The sequence below is a fragment of the Pholis gunnellus genome (genome assembly GCF_910591455.1).
Source record: "Pholis gunnellus genome assembly, chromosome: 15".
NCBI classification, from domain to species: Eukaryota; Metazoa; Chordata; class Actinopteri; order Perciformes; family Pholidae; genus Pholis; species Pholis gunnellus.
The window spans coordinates 12396114-12412036 of NC_136542.1; the positions used below are offsets into that span (position 1 = coordinate 12396114).

The following is a 15923-nucleotide window of genomic DNA, read 5'->3' on the forward strand; positions in this document are numbered from 1 at the left end:
CTCCCCACCACTGGGGGGCAGCATGCAACTAAGTTGACTCTTCACACTGATTTGATTCATAACCTTGAAAAACCTGACTGCACAGGGAAATTACAAAGCTTCTGCTCATGCTGGCAGGTGGAAATATTGCTTGGCAGAACATTAGTCTGATTTCCCTGGACGTGATAAACAAGTTTGTCATGTACTGTTATTTCAGGTAAGTGGTTTGTATAACCGGAGGGGAGGCGACGCACTGTGCAGCCTAAATCATGGAAACGTTTGGGGTGTGACCAGTTTCCCGTGATGGTAGCAAGCTGTATAATCTCTCAGAACAGGAGGCTGTTTTCTCTGCTTTACACAATACTTTCCATCAGTAAGAAGACCTAAAAGGAAGTCTCAACTGGTTGCTGACATAATCAAAAGCTTACCCAGAGCAATGTGTGACACTTGTTTGTGGTCACTTGTTGATGCTGTGAGTGGCTGAGTGTGAAAGTTTTGTAAACCCAGATGTGCCATGGGTGGGCTTTTCCCTTTTTAGTGTTTTAGAGTCATCGTCACCACTACCAGCTTTCTATTTGATTGAAAGGATAAACACACTGTATGACTGGCCGTAACTTGACTTTGGGTGTCTTTACAGAAAGCTCTTGCTGTCATCTTTCGCATGTTAAATGGCCTTTGAAACTACAGGACTATTGTGTTGGGGGGGGGGGGTCAGGTCAGAGGCGTGAGCAGCATGGGATCAGCACATTCCTCGCATTCTCCCACACCGTCATGCTGCAGTCAGCTGATTGGAGATCTGCCGTTTACCCTCATGGAAACTTCGCGACAAAACGAGCATCTCTGTATCTTCAACACACACACGTCATTAACTGGATTACACAGGGAGTGCCTGCTGTTATATACACACAGTCCCCTGTAATGTAGCTCATTCGTAATATAGAGGCGAGGGCTTACATGTCTTGATCCCTCTGAATAAAATAAACAAGCTGTTTGCAATGCATTTCACTGTATGGTGATCTCTAAAATTACAAGTGTATGATGTTCTGTCCCTTTTATCCCATATTTTATGTCTCTCAGTTCTTGGAATATATAGCCTGTCGTCCTATTCAACGATTTCAAATTATGGGGGAAAACGAGCAATAAATCTGCCTGAGGTTGCACTTTGTGACAGCCTCATGACTTCCATAGAACAGCCTCGCGTGTAAAGCCCGAGCAGTGAGGAAGTTCATAGGGGCTTTGTCTTTCCTATGTCATCATTGCTCATACTGTTGATCTCAATTGCGCAATTAGGCCTGTTGCGGTAGGCCTCTGGTCTGCATGCTTCTTGCCTGGTAACACTTAACTCCTCCTCCTACATTTTGCACTCAGACTAGCCAGCACAACTTTCAGCAAAGGAGCCCACTCCCTGCATCTGCTCTCCATCAGTGTGGTATGTGCTAGAGAGCCTTTGATCTCTCCCCCCCCCCCCAACTCTACTGTGTGTGCATGTGCATGCGGGAGGGTGAGTCAGACAGACATAGAAAAGACTGTAGTGCTCGTTTACACAGACAATGCCCAATGGATGAAAGCAAGCGGAAAGACACTGATACAAAAGAGCAGTAAACATTCATTATACCCACAGTTTTAAGTCCAGCCTCCAGGCCCGCTGTTAAAGGCCTAATGCCGCTTGATCCTTGTGCACAAGTGCTGGAGGAGCTGAAGTTCACTCCTCTGTACTATTAATGGACAAGTATGCACAGCCATGAACGGAACCAACCAATGCCACTGGTTTAATCTGAGTTGTAGTGCTTACAAATGGAATAACACAATGTCTCTTTTTGTACTGCAGAATTTCCTGTACTGAAGGGTGGGGAGGCTTCCTTCATGGGCCCCAGTGACCCCCTGCTACCTTTTGTTTTTGTGTCAAGTGATAGAGAGCACTTTGAAACTGAACACCAGTTCAAACAGGAGGCCATAATTGCAAAGGCAATAGGACCACTGGAGGGGCTTGAAGCAGTAAGGGCACCTCCAGCCATGAAGCTCCTTGTGAAAACAAGACAGGGGCAATAAAATGTTGATGAGAATGCCAGACAAAAGTAGAGAAGTGACACATTCATCAGAGAGGCGTGAGAACAACTGGACTTGTGGGGATATTGGAAGGTTAAGATTTTCCTTGACATCCTCTTATAGGGTGTGGACATTTGGTTACATGAGCCACTCTGTGAGCCATTCTCAGAAGAAGCAATTAAGCAGATTACTAGGCCATGGTGTTATTATTAGACTGATTTGCATCTTCTCACATGGAGCCAGGTGAATAATAAGGTATTATATTAAGAAATAAGGATATACCTGTAGGCCAGCAACCAACAAAAGGAAAGATGAGAATAGGAAGCTAGACAACTAAATGAAATGATAAAAATGAGCAATAGTAATGTGAAAATAAAACTCCCAGGCATCCAGATAAAAAGTCACGTCATTAGGTTGCACAAACAATCACATGCGTTAGCCAACTGCAATAAAGTCATAATCAAATAAAGTTCTTGAAAGGGCCCAAGGGGTCAACAATAAAATAAGCAAACCTGATTGCACCATCCGTGATATCATTTAGAGTACAATGTACTCTACATGATATCACAATCAGGAAATGTACCAGGAAGAATATTTTCATGCGTTTCCCACTATTGCTGCCCCACCTTCTGTAGGCTCACTTAGACCTGTGTAACTTTATACAAAAGCAGTCATATCTAATACAATTATGTGATCCTCAATACATTTGTGCTGGGGGGCGAAAAGCGAGTCACGTGATGCCAATATTCAAAGGATATTTTGAAGAAAACGTGAGTAAACCCTTATTCTCGTTAGATATGGAAAACTGGAAACTCTACACAAACACACATCAGAAAAAGTATGATCCTTTAAGAATTCCCAGATTGTACTCTTTGTTTACATAACACAGGGTGCGATCCATTGACCATGTGAGGTGACAAAAGTAGGGAGTTTTACTCCAAGTACCATAACGGTTTTTTACCCAACAATAAAGTAAACGAAAAGTACTTCCATCTAATGTAGTTAAGCACATTTATCACCTCACACAGCACACTCAGGGCAAAAACACTATTTTAAACAAATATTTGGTGTGGCGCACCCCCTACACAAAGTAAAGAACAAGGGAATGGTACATTCCGGCCCTGCTCCTCGCTGTTTTTGTATCTGCTTCAGAGCGGATTCAACCGCCAAGTAAGTTACATTTTGCCATGTCACGCTAAAGTAGTTTGAGACCACTTTAATGATAGAAAACGGGATTGTCGTGGGCACAGAGACGTACGCAGCTGGATACAGAGTCTGAAATGAGAGCCCGTCGTGTTTTCTGAAGATAATCCCCGGTGATTGTTGAGCCGCTGCTCTTACTGTAAAGCTAATGTTAGTCAGTGAAGCCAGAAGCCTCATGTTTTCTTCGAGCCAAGAGGAGCACTGCGCCCCGTCCAAAGACCCGGTGAAGTACGGGGAGCTGGTGGTGCTGGGGTAAGTTCAGCCTTATATATATATATATATTTTTTTTTTGGATAACATAACCGTATAGACTTCAAGTACGAGAACGTGAAGGCGGGTGTTTATCTGGAGGAAGTTTCACAAGAGGACACCCGCATAGGTGACGTAGCAACGTTGAGTGTAAGTTGTTAAAATATGGTGTGAACTCTTTCACTGTGTTTTTATTTTAGACAAACATCGACTTGTACACGGCTACATTTTTATATATATATATATATATTCAGGAAAAAACACCGAGCCCAGTTTTAGATTCACGCGCTCACGTTACTCCACTAATCAAGGCACGTGCGCAATCCGAAATTGTGTACGTTTACGCGTCCCCGAGGTGGTGACAGTGCTTCAGTTCCAGACAATTGGGATGAAAAAAAACAAAACACTGTAGCTACATTTGAACCAACCAAAGTGTCCCAAGGTTGGTTCAGGGCAACCCGAGTAACCCGGAAACCCAGACTCGGTCAGCAACTCTGACCAGGGCGCTCGTTCCGATCTTAAAAGTTGGGTTCATGGGGTTTTAGGAATTCGGAAGTGGTGGTGGTCCCCTCCCCCAGCCTCCAGGCTTCTTCCTATTTTCTAAACTTATCTGTAGCTCAGACCGCATAACTTCACACTGTAGGCCATGGTTTGTATGGTGTCCATGGTGCTGGAATGGACCATTGTTGCGTTCAATAGTTTATAATCACACACCTTGCTTCTCCACTAACGTGTCCTGTCCACATGGTCAGGTAGGAGACCTTAACTGTTGGCTTTTCCACCACTAAAGCTCAACATCAGCTAGGATACAGTCCTTTTATCACGATATACAATTTTAATTCACAATATCCATGTAAATCGTGTCATAATAATAATAATAATAATAATAATAATAGGGAAATGTGGAGTAACTGCATGGATTAAATTGCCAAACATGACATATCTGTTCTTAGGTAATCCAGCAAACTAAACACTACAATAACAAAAAATACTTAAACCATCACTCACAATCATCAAAATAGTTATTATTTATTCCGATAACCTAGATCTAGATCAAAGCTTTGCGTTGTGTTTAGTCAGCTTTCAAGTTTTGCCATTTACACTGAAAATATCATATTATTAGCACTAATATTGCAACATCTCAAACATTACCCACCCATAATCTGCTGATGTTAAAAACCAGGTAGTTATAGTGTCATTAGTATACGTGTCTCATCCTGCCACTGAGTAAAAGCTGGTGAGTCTTTTCCTTTTGTTTATGTCGGAGCTTTTTCAAAAACCAATGCTGTTATTTTTTTTCCAGGATCTGTTCAGGAGACTGTGACCAATTATCATTCTGAACAATCATGTTTGTATGAATAATCTGTCAGGGCCAACGGCGGCCACAGATAACGGAAAACACCTGCTGTGTCATCAGTGATTGGGTTTTTGTCCAGTACTGCAACCGACTTGAAATGAGCATTTTCAGGTGTTTGTGCTCAACACGCTGTAGAGACGACGTGTATTTAGATCCTTTATAAAGCGTATACATGCAGAGCGTGGTGGAGTGTACTCTCACAGCCATACTGCTAACTATAGGGGACGAAAAAAAAGCGCAGACTGCTTATTACCCCGGGCTGAACGCATGGCGTGTGTGTAGCTGATACTTTTGTTCTCTCCCCCGACATAAAGACACATATTTGAATCAGATGTGACGGGTGTATAATCACTGCCATGACATCACATCCCCGCTGATAAAACTGATGGTAGACAAGATAGCTGACGGCACGGAACAAAGCTTGTTTGAGCAGCACTTCCCTCAGTGGTTTGTTGCCATGACCGTGGTGGTGGCTCTTATTACTTGCATGGCTGCCCCCCCCCCCCCCCCCCCCCCCCCCCATCTCTGCCTGGATGGATTGGCTTGGTGCTGGTCAGTGAGGGTGAGGAGGAGGAGGAGGAGGAGGAGGAGGAGGAGGGGGGGGGGGGGGGGGGGCGGGGGGGGGGGGGGGGGGGGGGGGGGGGGGGGGTTGTGTGGGTATCCTGGAAATGAAAGGATGGATTGATCAGGACTCAGCCTCCTCTGTCCATTGTGACTGGGAGACTGGGCCTATTGATTGAACTTTGTACATGTCTCCCCCTAAAGAACCACCCGGTAAAGCAAGTACACAAATCAACGTCTTTGGTAAAAACTGGCACCGATTGTTTAGATGCGATGCCGTTTTTGTTGTAGAAATTTCATCCATCCAAGAAAGAGAGGACTTCTTCTTTTGCCACCCTCCGCTCCTCAACACGGTCGAGTGTAGCAGGTGGAGCTGATGTGGTGTTCATCAGTCAGACGGGTACTTAAATCTGAGTCAGTAGACCGATGCTCTTCTCCCTCACCGTGCCATCTGGCTGCCTCCCGTGCAGTGATGATTTATATATTTGCACAGTTTAGATTGACCCACCCGAAGCTCTTGCGGCCCGTGTTCCTACTTTTGCAGCGTCATCTTGCCTCTGTGACCCTCCTCCTTCTGCGAACACTAGCCTTTTCATTTAGCATAAGAGGTAGGAGGTGCTGTTGGCTCCTCCGAGCAGCCCCGGGGACGATAGGTGATGTGCCAGAGTCTTCTAATCCCGGCTCCTAAACATTGGAGGGTAAAGCCGCTGTCTTGCCTGGCACAGGTCAAAAGGGACGGTTGGAGGGCAGCTTTAAAAAAAGCCTGAGCCGAGCTAGTGTGACGGTGGCGCTTCCTAAATGACAATATTGTTCCTCAGTGTTATGCTGAATAATAGAAAGAGTTTTTTAAAGAGCCAGGATTATATTCTGTGGTTTGAATTCATCATGGAGAAATGCTAAACTGCATATCATCTTATTGTGTGCTGTAAATGTGTGCGACATCAAGGCAGGTATCCAACTCAGACATACTGTTTATGTCTAGTCGCTCTTTATTCAGTAGTACAGAGTCAGGAGGATGCTGTTAATTTAGCTTCATAAGTGTGTTTATTAATAATAGACCATCAGTATTCCTTTTCCACATGGATCTTTTTGGACCATATTATGTTATATTTCTCTAATTTTGAGGTGTTGTGTCCTGTACCTTGTTACCACAGTGTATGTAAAAGACAACCACTATTAATAATACACATTAGAATTAAAAGCCTTTGTAACAGTGAACAATCTAAACACTAATACAGTTATGTATCCACTACTATTTAGTCATTTCCCTGCTGCCGTCGGTGTATTGGTAGTACTTTCATTCAGTGCCTCTCTCGCTCTCTGGGTGGCTTGTCCTACAGGCCAGCTTTGTGCACTGTGCTGACTGGGACCATGTGTTTCCATGCCTGGCCAGCCGTGAGGAGACTCGGGACAGGTGGACTCGCTTTTGGAGGGGACGCAGGGAGGAGCAGAAAGGGGATCTCTTGTTGCGACTGTTTGCTTTTGTGTTGCAACAAAGATTTGCAGATCATGTCGTGGTTGAAGAGTTCACTCCCTCGTGATAATGCATTGTTACGCAAAACGCCAGGCTTTTAGATAGCGATATTTGCGTTGTGCAAAGTGTCCGCTCAGCACACTGTTGTTACATGCGAGTGTGTGGCAGACGGCCTGTGTGTTTGGATGGGAGTAGAGCATGGGGTGTCCCAGCTGGTGGACGGGGAGAGGAGCGGTCCTAACGGAGAGGGGGGGGGCTGCTTCATTCACGAGGAGCTGCCGAGGCTCGGCGCCTCACTGCAGACTGAGGGGCAAAACAGAGGATTCTCTTCCGGTGTTGCCGAGGCTTTGAAATTGAGATCTTAGAACTTTGTGTGTGTGTGTAAAAAAACAAACAATCCCAACTATGAGAAAACGCGTTTCAGTCGCGTGAGCCAGCTCTCCGCCCAGACTGTGCTTTCCCAAAGTGATAGTGAACCTGACGTGCATCTTAAAACCCGGCTCCTGCCTGGAACACGGAACAAAAGAACAGCTGCAGTCAGCACAGAGTTGGCTCACTGAAATCACAAGTACCAGAGTGCATTATGTAATAAGAGACATTATCCAATGTAACGCTTAGATTGCTAATAGGGGGCATTAGATTTGCCAATGATGTAATGCACGGAAAAGCTCTTCACAAAACCACGGAAATGTTTTTCTAAGTCTCCCTGTTTACTTAAATCTCATTGGACACATCTTTCTGCAGCTGCTAATGATGAGAAGCATTTTCATGAACATTTTTAAATGCTAATTTGCTGTCCTTTCCCTCCACCGCCCTTCCCGTGACAGGTACAATGGCTCTCTGCCCAATGGAGATCGGGGTAGACGGAAAAGCAGATTTGCGCTGTACAGGCGGACCAAAGCCAACGGTGTTAAGCCGAGCACTGTGCACATCCTCAACACACCGCAGGCCAGCAAGGTACAGACCGCATCAGAGGACGAGACGGTGATCTATTCAACAGAAGCTGTCGGCTTGTTTTTTATTGTATGTTTTTGACTAAATGTATACAAGCATGTCGGTGAATAACTTGGACAGATTGAGTCATTTTGTTGATGTACGTGTGCAGTTTTTAATTCACTTTGTAACTGACCTCAGCAGATTAAAGGTGGAGGAACGACAGCTGAGGGGGAAAAAGCTTTTTCAGAGCTTTCAGTAGCTTATGGAACTCGCAGTGAGCGCCGTTGCATTATTGTTGGCAGCCCCGTATGTTGACATTTCCAGTACAATAACTGTAGTTCCTACCTGGGCCTCATAGCTTTTCTTTGCCTGCCAGAAACTGCCTCGTCCAGTATAACACGTCTGCATTCCTGCCTTTGGTTCCCAAGCAAAAACTGCTAAACAAGCGAGAGGAACTGCTTACCCCTGCACCTCTCGGAGGCCAATATTCCAGACATTTGTTGGGCGTTTAGATCGCTGGCAAAAGGCCCTCTGGTTCAGGTTACTCTCACCTTGTGGAACCTGACTCCTGGTCTCTGAGGTTTTCTCTGTGACAAGAGGCTTCTTCATCGCAGAGATTGTGCATCGTTCCGGTTGAGTTTGAGTTTAAACGTGGCCTGTATGAAGTCTGGCTAAATGTTTCTGCCGCTCCAGCCTACGAGTCGTTTCTCAGTCAGAAAACAATGTTTGCACCGGACCCCGAACGTTTTTGCTGCACAGCTCAACTTAGCAAAGAGTGCCCTTTACGCAATTAGACACACGACCGTCTGAGAGATGGGAGCTGCTGTGACGTCCTTCACCTTTCAGTACTGTCCCTCTCGGCCACCCTGTTACCAGGCCTGGGATCAGGAGGGTCGACTGAAGAGGAAGTTGTTGCAGTTGCCTGACCCTGCACCCTCAGCTGTACACGTGGCCAAATATAGCCTTTCCTTAAGAAACCAGCAGGGTGGTGAGCTTGATTTTAGGAGAGCCTTCTTTTTGATTAAAGAGTAAAGTCAACCAAGCCATCTCCTGTTTTTTTTTTATTATTTTCTTTTTTCTTCAGCAGTCCACCAACTCACTCCAGCTTCAGTCTCAGACGAATGAACTGAGAGTGCTCTGTGGCTCAGATGCTCACGTGTCCGTGCACACTCTGGTGTTCATGACAGAACGAGGAGCTCCCATGATGCCGCTGCCAGCCTCCTGTTCAGATCCAGCCCTGGCTTTTCTCACCTCCCCATTTGATCTCAATCACGCCATTTATGCAAGTGTGATTGTTTACATTGGCCTTTCCTTTGGGGACTGGATGACCAGTGGTTTTATTTCCAATCCTTCGAGTGTGTGTGTGTGTGTGTGTGTGTGTGTGTGTGTGTGTGTGTGTGTGTGTGTGTGTGTGTGTGTGTGTGTGTGTGTGTGTGTGTGTGTGTGTGTGTGTGTGTGTGTGTGTGTGTGTGTGTGTGTGTGTGAGATTTTGGGGGTTTATAAAAATATATGTTTGCATGAACTTCTTTCAGTGGAGCATTTGTTTGTAGCGGCGCGGTCGAGACGAGACTGCGTGATGACATTTGTGACATCTGTCTCTGATGTGCTTGGAAGCGCTGATGACCCACTTTCTCTCTCCCTCTTGAATGAGGGGGGGGGGGGGTTGTTTTGGGGAAATGGAATTTGCAGATTAGAGCGCGATGATAGTGGCACATGTGGTCAAGTGTTGATGGGAGTGGGGCCCGAGTGGCTCTGACCCACCCTGCCTACACTACACTGACCGAGGCAGCTCAGCTGGTCGGCGAGCTTGTGTTAAGTGAGGCCAGTTTATGGTCACTGTCACGGGAGTGTGACTTATCATGCACTTCCCTGTTCCTCTACCAGAAATTCCTGCCACTGATCTTTGCTTGTAGGTAATATAATGAAGAAACCCAGTAATAATCCATTGTAATAAAATGCCTGCCGATGTTTTGTTGTTGTAAATAATAGGGTGGAAATATATATTCTCTCCAGCTCCTGTTTGTGAACCGTTGGCACTCAGATCTGGTGTTAAAGCCACAAACCAAGACATGAAAGGGATTCTACTGACGTCACTATAACGCAACACCGTAAAACACCCCCTTGTTGTTGGTGTGCTCAGTGCTTCAACCTAAATTGTTAGGATATATATTTGTTGTGTTTTAATGTGGCATCACATTAGGGTAGCATGTTTGTAACGAGTTGGTTGTTGTGTTTCAGGCGGTGAACTGTAAAGGCCAACACAGCATCTCCTACACACTGTCCAGGAACCATACGGTGGTGGTGGAGTACAGCCATGACAAAGACACTGACATGTTTCAGGTGAGAACCCCAGGAAGAGACACGGTCACCTGTCAGGATTGTGTTTAGAATAACCCGTCCTCTCCCAGAGTCCCATGTATTCAGATTGCTTGTTTTACTGTACTTGTTTACAGTCCAAACCCAAATATATAATTGAATACTATATATGATTAAGAAAAGCATCAACACCTGACATTAATAAACGTGTAATCAATTGTTTGGCATTTTTTGGACCATGAAGGGATTATCAAAAAGGCTTCTCTGTCGATTGAGTAATAGTGTGATTGACGTTTAATTAACAATATTTGCAGCTACGCCTTAAAATATCTCCCTTCCTGAACTTAACACTGCTCCAGATTGTGCATGTGTACTGTCCACTCTTCTGTTTTAATCTGAATGTACAGCGAGGAGATGATGACCAGGGGGAAGTCAGCACTGCAGACACGTGCTTCACATTCAGCTCTGTTTTGTGTCCATGTGTCTTTAAACAACGCTGAATAAATAGTCAAGCAGCAGAGGAGTGGAAACTAAGATACAAGCTACACTTTTAGATGTTAGAAATGAGGAAATGCTTATTTTCACCTCCAGTTTAAGAACCGTTTGGACATTGTCTTCAGGGGGGGGGGGGGGGGTGTCTGATATCACATGCAACAATATAATAATATAGCATGAAATGTATTGGTTTCTGTGTTGCTTTGTAGATTGGGCGTTCCACTGAGAGTCCCATAGACTTTGTGGTGACTGACACAATAGCAGGAGTCCAGGAGGGAGAGGAGACTCCCATCACACAAAGCACCATCTCCCGCTTTGCGTGCCGAGTTGTCTGCGAGCGTAACCCGCCTTTCACTGCTCGCATCTACGCAGCTGGGTTTGATTCTTCCAAAAACATCTTCCTCGGGGTAATTACCAGTTTTACTTGCACTGCTGTCCTAATGGATGGGCTGGATGTCCAGTTTGTTTCTAGTTCTAGCCGAGTTCTGATCAGATAAACAAATTCCTGTCACTGTTTCACTTTCATCTGTCCTCCGTCTCGCCTGCAGGAAAAAGCCGCAAAATGGAAGAACCCCGACGGTCACATGGACGGACTAACAACCAATGGTGTGCTGGTAATGCACCCGAGGGGCGGGTTCACGGAGGAGTCAAAGCCGGGCGTATGGAGAGAGATCTCTGTTTGTGGGGATGTTTACACACTGAGAGAGACCCGCTCAGCACAGACCCCGGGCAAACTGGTCAGTAGCTTCATACATGCGCTATACACGTACACAGCAGAAGTGTCACTGTGACTTAAGTGGAGCAGATGCAGGATCAGGCAGATGTTTCTCAATGCACAAATATGTCTGTGACGGTTGCATGCATGTCCAAAGCGTTCTCTCAGAAACTAAATGTGCGTCTGCAGGTGGAGCATGAGAATAATATACTGCAGGACGGCTCCCTGGTGGATCTGTGCGGAGCCACGTTGCTGTGGCGTACTGCAGAAGGCCTCTTTCACACTCCCACCCAAAAGCACCTGGAGGCTCTCAGGCAGGAGATCAACGCAGGGCGCCCGCAGTGCCCCGTGGGCCTCAACACGCTCGCCTTCCCCAGCATGCAACGCAGCCGCGCCCTCTCCTCCCTGGAGGACAAGCAGCCGTGGGTCTACCTGGCCTGTGGCCACGTTCACGGCCACCACAACTGGGGCCACCGCTCGGAGCAGGAGGCCAGCGCTCAGCGAGAGTGTCCCATGTGCCGGGTGGTCGGGCCCTACGTGCCGCTGTGGCTGGGCTGTGAGCCGGCCTTCTACGTGGACACGGGCGCTCCCACTCACGCCTTCGTGCCGTGCGGACACGTGTGTTCGGAGAAGTCGGTCAAGTACTGGGCCGAGATCCCTCTGCCCCACGGCACCCACGCCTTCCACGCCGCCTGCCCCTTCTGTGCCACCCAGCTCGGCCTCACTCAGGGCTGGTCCAAGCTAATCTTCCAGGGCCCGGTGGACTGAGCCATAGGGTCCTGCTCCGGCAGAGAAGATTAGACAGGAATGCCAACATGCTGTGAAACTGTTCCGATTATTTTGTGCTTTCTTTTGTTCATGTAAGCCAGCTGTGGGAAGAAGTAAGTCTTCTCACGTTCCGGTCATATACTGTGGATTCTGCACAACAGAGAGCCACTACAGCTTGTGCAGGGCCCTTGTGTGGCTATTTGGACGGCCACTGTGGGATACAGAGACGTGAAGCACACTGGACCACAGATGCCTTGCTCCTCCAAAATGAAATACTGTTTCAGCTGTTTTAAAGTACAACGACTGCTGGTTCTCCGTCCGAGGGCTGGAGAATTCAGGTTGTTGAAGGAATAAATTGAGAATGATTTAAAGTTTTTACAGAGCCAGACAGCTGGACTGTTGGCTGGGAGAAAAGCCAAGAGAAACTTTGGGTCTAATGGCAAACTAGTTAAGTGCTCCCCATTGCCCCGTCGGCCCTGAACCCCCTAATGGCATCTAGGTCATGTAGTTCTCCAGATTTGCGCTTCCGTTTGCTAAACAAACTTTAAGGACTTAATGTACAGAGATATAATCCAGTGCCTCAAATCCCATTAAACGGTGGGAATATTTTTAATAAATGAGAGAAGATGGCAAAGGGAGAGATAGTTTTGCATACATAAGACATATAGAAATGACAGCCCACATGGATTCTTCAACACGTTTGTATCTGACAGAAGAGGTATTTTACTACACTGAGGCCCATGTACTGTTTTGTAATGCAAATGTTAATATATTTTTCTCCTGCATAAATAACGTGTGTGTGTGTGAGAATGTTTGCGAGTGTGTGCATGTGTGAGTGTGTATGTGGGTTGGACTCCCGTTGGGCTTTGTTTGTTTAAATTTCACCCCGATCCCCTTTCTATGATCTCGCCCACCATCCAAAACACTACCAGAGAGAACAGGAAGCAAACCAACCTCGCAGGCTTTGACAATGAATGTACTGAAATACATCGACTCTCCTCACTGGTGGTACTTTAATCACGCAACTAACTTTCTCAATGGCTGTGCTGTTACAGCTACAGGCGAGGCCTATTGGCAGTGAAAGATTAGAGCCGTACGACCGTATGCATCAGTCGCACCTGCTCGCTCGCTCGCTTGCTAGCTAGCCGTGCCCCACACACGTACTGTATTCAATCTGCACTGTTGTTAGCTTTATCCCATGCTGGGTCTGATCCAATGATTTGTACGCTGTTAAACCTGGGCACAGTCTCAGCAGCATCCAGAGATTATACCAAATATAAGGAGGAGCTGTTTTCTTTTTGTTTTTTTTTCCTTCCCCTCCACATGCAAGATGTAACGACCACTCTCTCCGATCCAGAGTGTTTCTGTAAACAATCCTAAACCCAAACTGCTGCTACGGTGGAATGTTGACAGCTCTGGATTATAGTCGAGGCTGTTCAGCTGCTCGCAACCAGCTCCAAGGGAATAATGATATTATCACACACCGTGCCAAATTTGGTAAATTCCATTGTGTGTGGATGAGTCAAGTTGTCCAAAAACCAAGTAGCAGATCAATTGAAACTGAAGAATCTGGGACGAATCGTGCATTCTTCTGTGATGTTAGCTTACCAGACTGTGCCCATATGCAGAGTGTAGTTGGAGGCATTCATTCTGCCTCTTGTACATCAAGTACAATACTGAGCGTTAACATTATGAGATGTTGAGGGTGGCGTTGCTATTAGAGCATTCAAATGTTCTTCAGGTTGCATTAAGGATGAATGGAACTGAGAGAGGGGCGGAAACCACCTTGATTAAGGGCTTCACACACAAAAAAAAAAAAAAAAAACACCACATGATCACAATAGCAGTGGTGGGCTGCTGGGGGATTTGTCCTTGTTGGCTCCTTCTTAAAAGAAACATACCTATCCGCAGCATTATGCTTCACTCGCACCACAGAGCGTTTCTGATTTTGATGTAACTTCCGAGCAGGGTCAAGTACTAAGCCCCATATTGTACAGTAGCATTCCTCTCCAACACGTTCAGCTCAAACACTGTGCCCACCGCTTAAGACCATGTTCTGTAACAGCTGCAGAGTAGCGGCCCCAAACATTCCTCCTTGGTAAACATGGGTGGGGCTCTCGGTTCACCCAAGGGCTTGTTCCATGATTTTGTCTGTACACAAGCCATAGAACACACTGATGCTCCCAATGCCTCCTTTGCAAAGAATAAAAGTGTTTTTAAATGTCTTAAAGTGAGTTGCTTCTGATTTTAGGCTGACGGTCTGGTGCGGTATGGATGTGCCAGTGATTCAGTGGCTTATGAAAGGCATGTGCAGTTGACGGAGCTACTTTTGTGAGGCCTCTGCCTTTTGAACTGCAGATGTCTTCAGCTGTGTACGCACAACATAGCGGTGATGTTTAATCACAGTTACATATGTGTTTCATCACTCCTCAGCGTGAGCATTTCCCCGCTATCTTGGTTGCCAAAATGGCTCTTTTATTTCGATAGCTCTATCAAACCCAGTATTTTGTGAGATAAGCGACACATTTTTCTTGAAGTCTGTTTTATTCGCACTTCACGTTGCATCTTATCAGCTTCATCTTAATATTTACCAGAGGGAATGAGTGCATGAGCAACCTTCGCTGGTGTTCAGTGCTGAGTGTAGTCTCCCTGTGACGCCACAGGAGGGCACTATTTCCTCAGCAATAGAGAGGTGGGCACTATATGCCCACCAAACCACTGAGCCCGCGGCATTGAATAGCCGAAAACACAGAGCAAAGAAATGGAAGTTTGATGTTAATGATGAAATATACTCAGTATAAATACATTTGAAGCAAGAGAAAATGAACTGACTAAATGTGCATGGCCATAGATGCCTGACAATAATTACGCTACCACAGGAGATATGTAGGCTATGCATTTATAGTTCGACATTTACTGATTCATCTTCAACATCCAATGCGTCCTCGTTTTTCTACATATATACATTTTTAATTAATTACTGTTCTTAGATTTATGCTAGATTCAAATCCTGGCATCGCACATAAGACATGGCTGACAAATATGCACAGTAGTGAGTAATGTAGCTTTTATTTTTATGTGCATGCAAAAATACTGCACGGCGATGATGATGACATTTTCCATCATTCGCATGTGACTTCATCTCCTCTATAATAAGGGCACATGAAAGGGATTTAAATACATAACATGTCAGTTAGGCGTTTGGAGAGGAATGGAGCTGTGGGATGCCATGCTTCCTAATTAACATTGCTGCAGTAGATGTGAGATGGGTTCATGTCTGCACACTTGCCTGTTTTTCTGAATGACAGAAGAGACTCTGAAGGTGACAGCATGCTAATTTTGAGATCACTCGGTGACTCCCCTGCCTTAAGCAGGGCAGGGTTATGCAAATAAAGTGGAATGATACAATATTTTTTTCTTGAACCAGCTTCCTGGATGAGGAAGTAAGGTTCATGTGCTATACTGACGCTGGTCAGGAATAGCACAGACAAACATCTCAATGCTTCTATCATAACCTCTTTAAGCCTAATTAACTTTTAACACTTTTCACAGCCACACATCTCAATTTTACAGGATCATTATTTTCAGCTGCATCCTATTTTTACTAAAAAGTTCCTCTTTGGATAAGTAACACACACACATTCATTATTATTTAGCCTGAAAATTGAATTCAATACAGTGAATACAATTGTGATATTAAAGGGATACTCCAGCATTTTAGTATTGCAATTTCATAAAGTCAAGGAACCCACAAGGGAGAGAAAAAATAAAAGCTGGAAAAACGTATAGTTCCTATAGGATGGGTAAAATACGCTGAATCCTAC

The 15923-nt window shown here is 45.5% G+C and overlaps 1 protein-coding gene across 1 annotated transcript; it reads left to right on the forward strand.

The window, feature by feature from the left end:
* The first annotated feature begins 3190 nt into the window (after window positions 1-3190).
* peli2 (pellino E3 ubiquitin protein ligase family member 2) lies at window positions 3191-14288 on the forward strand. Its single transcript, XM_079174937.1, has 6 exons — window positions 3191-3480; window positions 7697-7826; window positions 10044-10145; window positions 10826-11023; window positions 11165-11353; window positions 11521-14288. Exons 1-6 carry the CDS (start codon window positions 3377-3379, stop codon window positions 12097-12099), a joined length of 1302 nt encoding a protein of 433 aa, XP_079031063.1. The 5' UTR covers window positions 3191-3376; the 3' UTR covers window positions 12100-14288.
* The last annotated feature ends 1635 nt before the right edge of the window (window positions 14289-15923 follow it).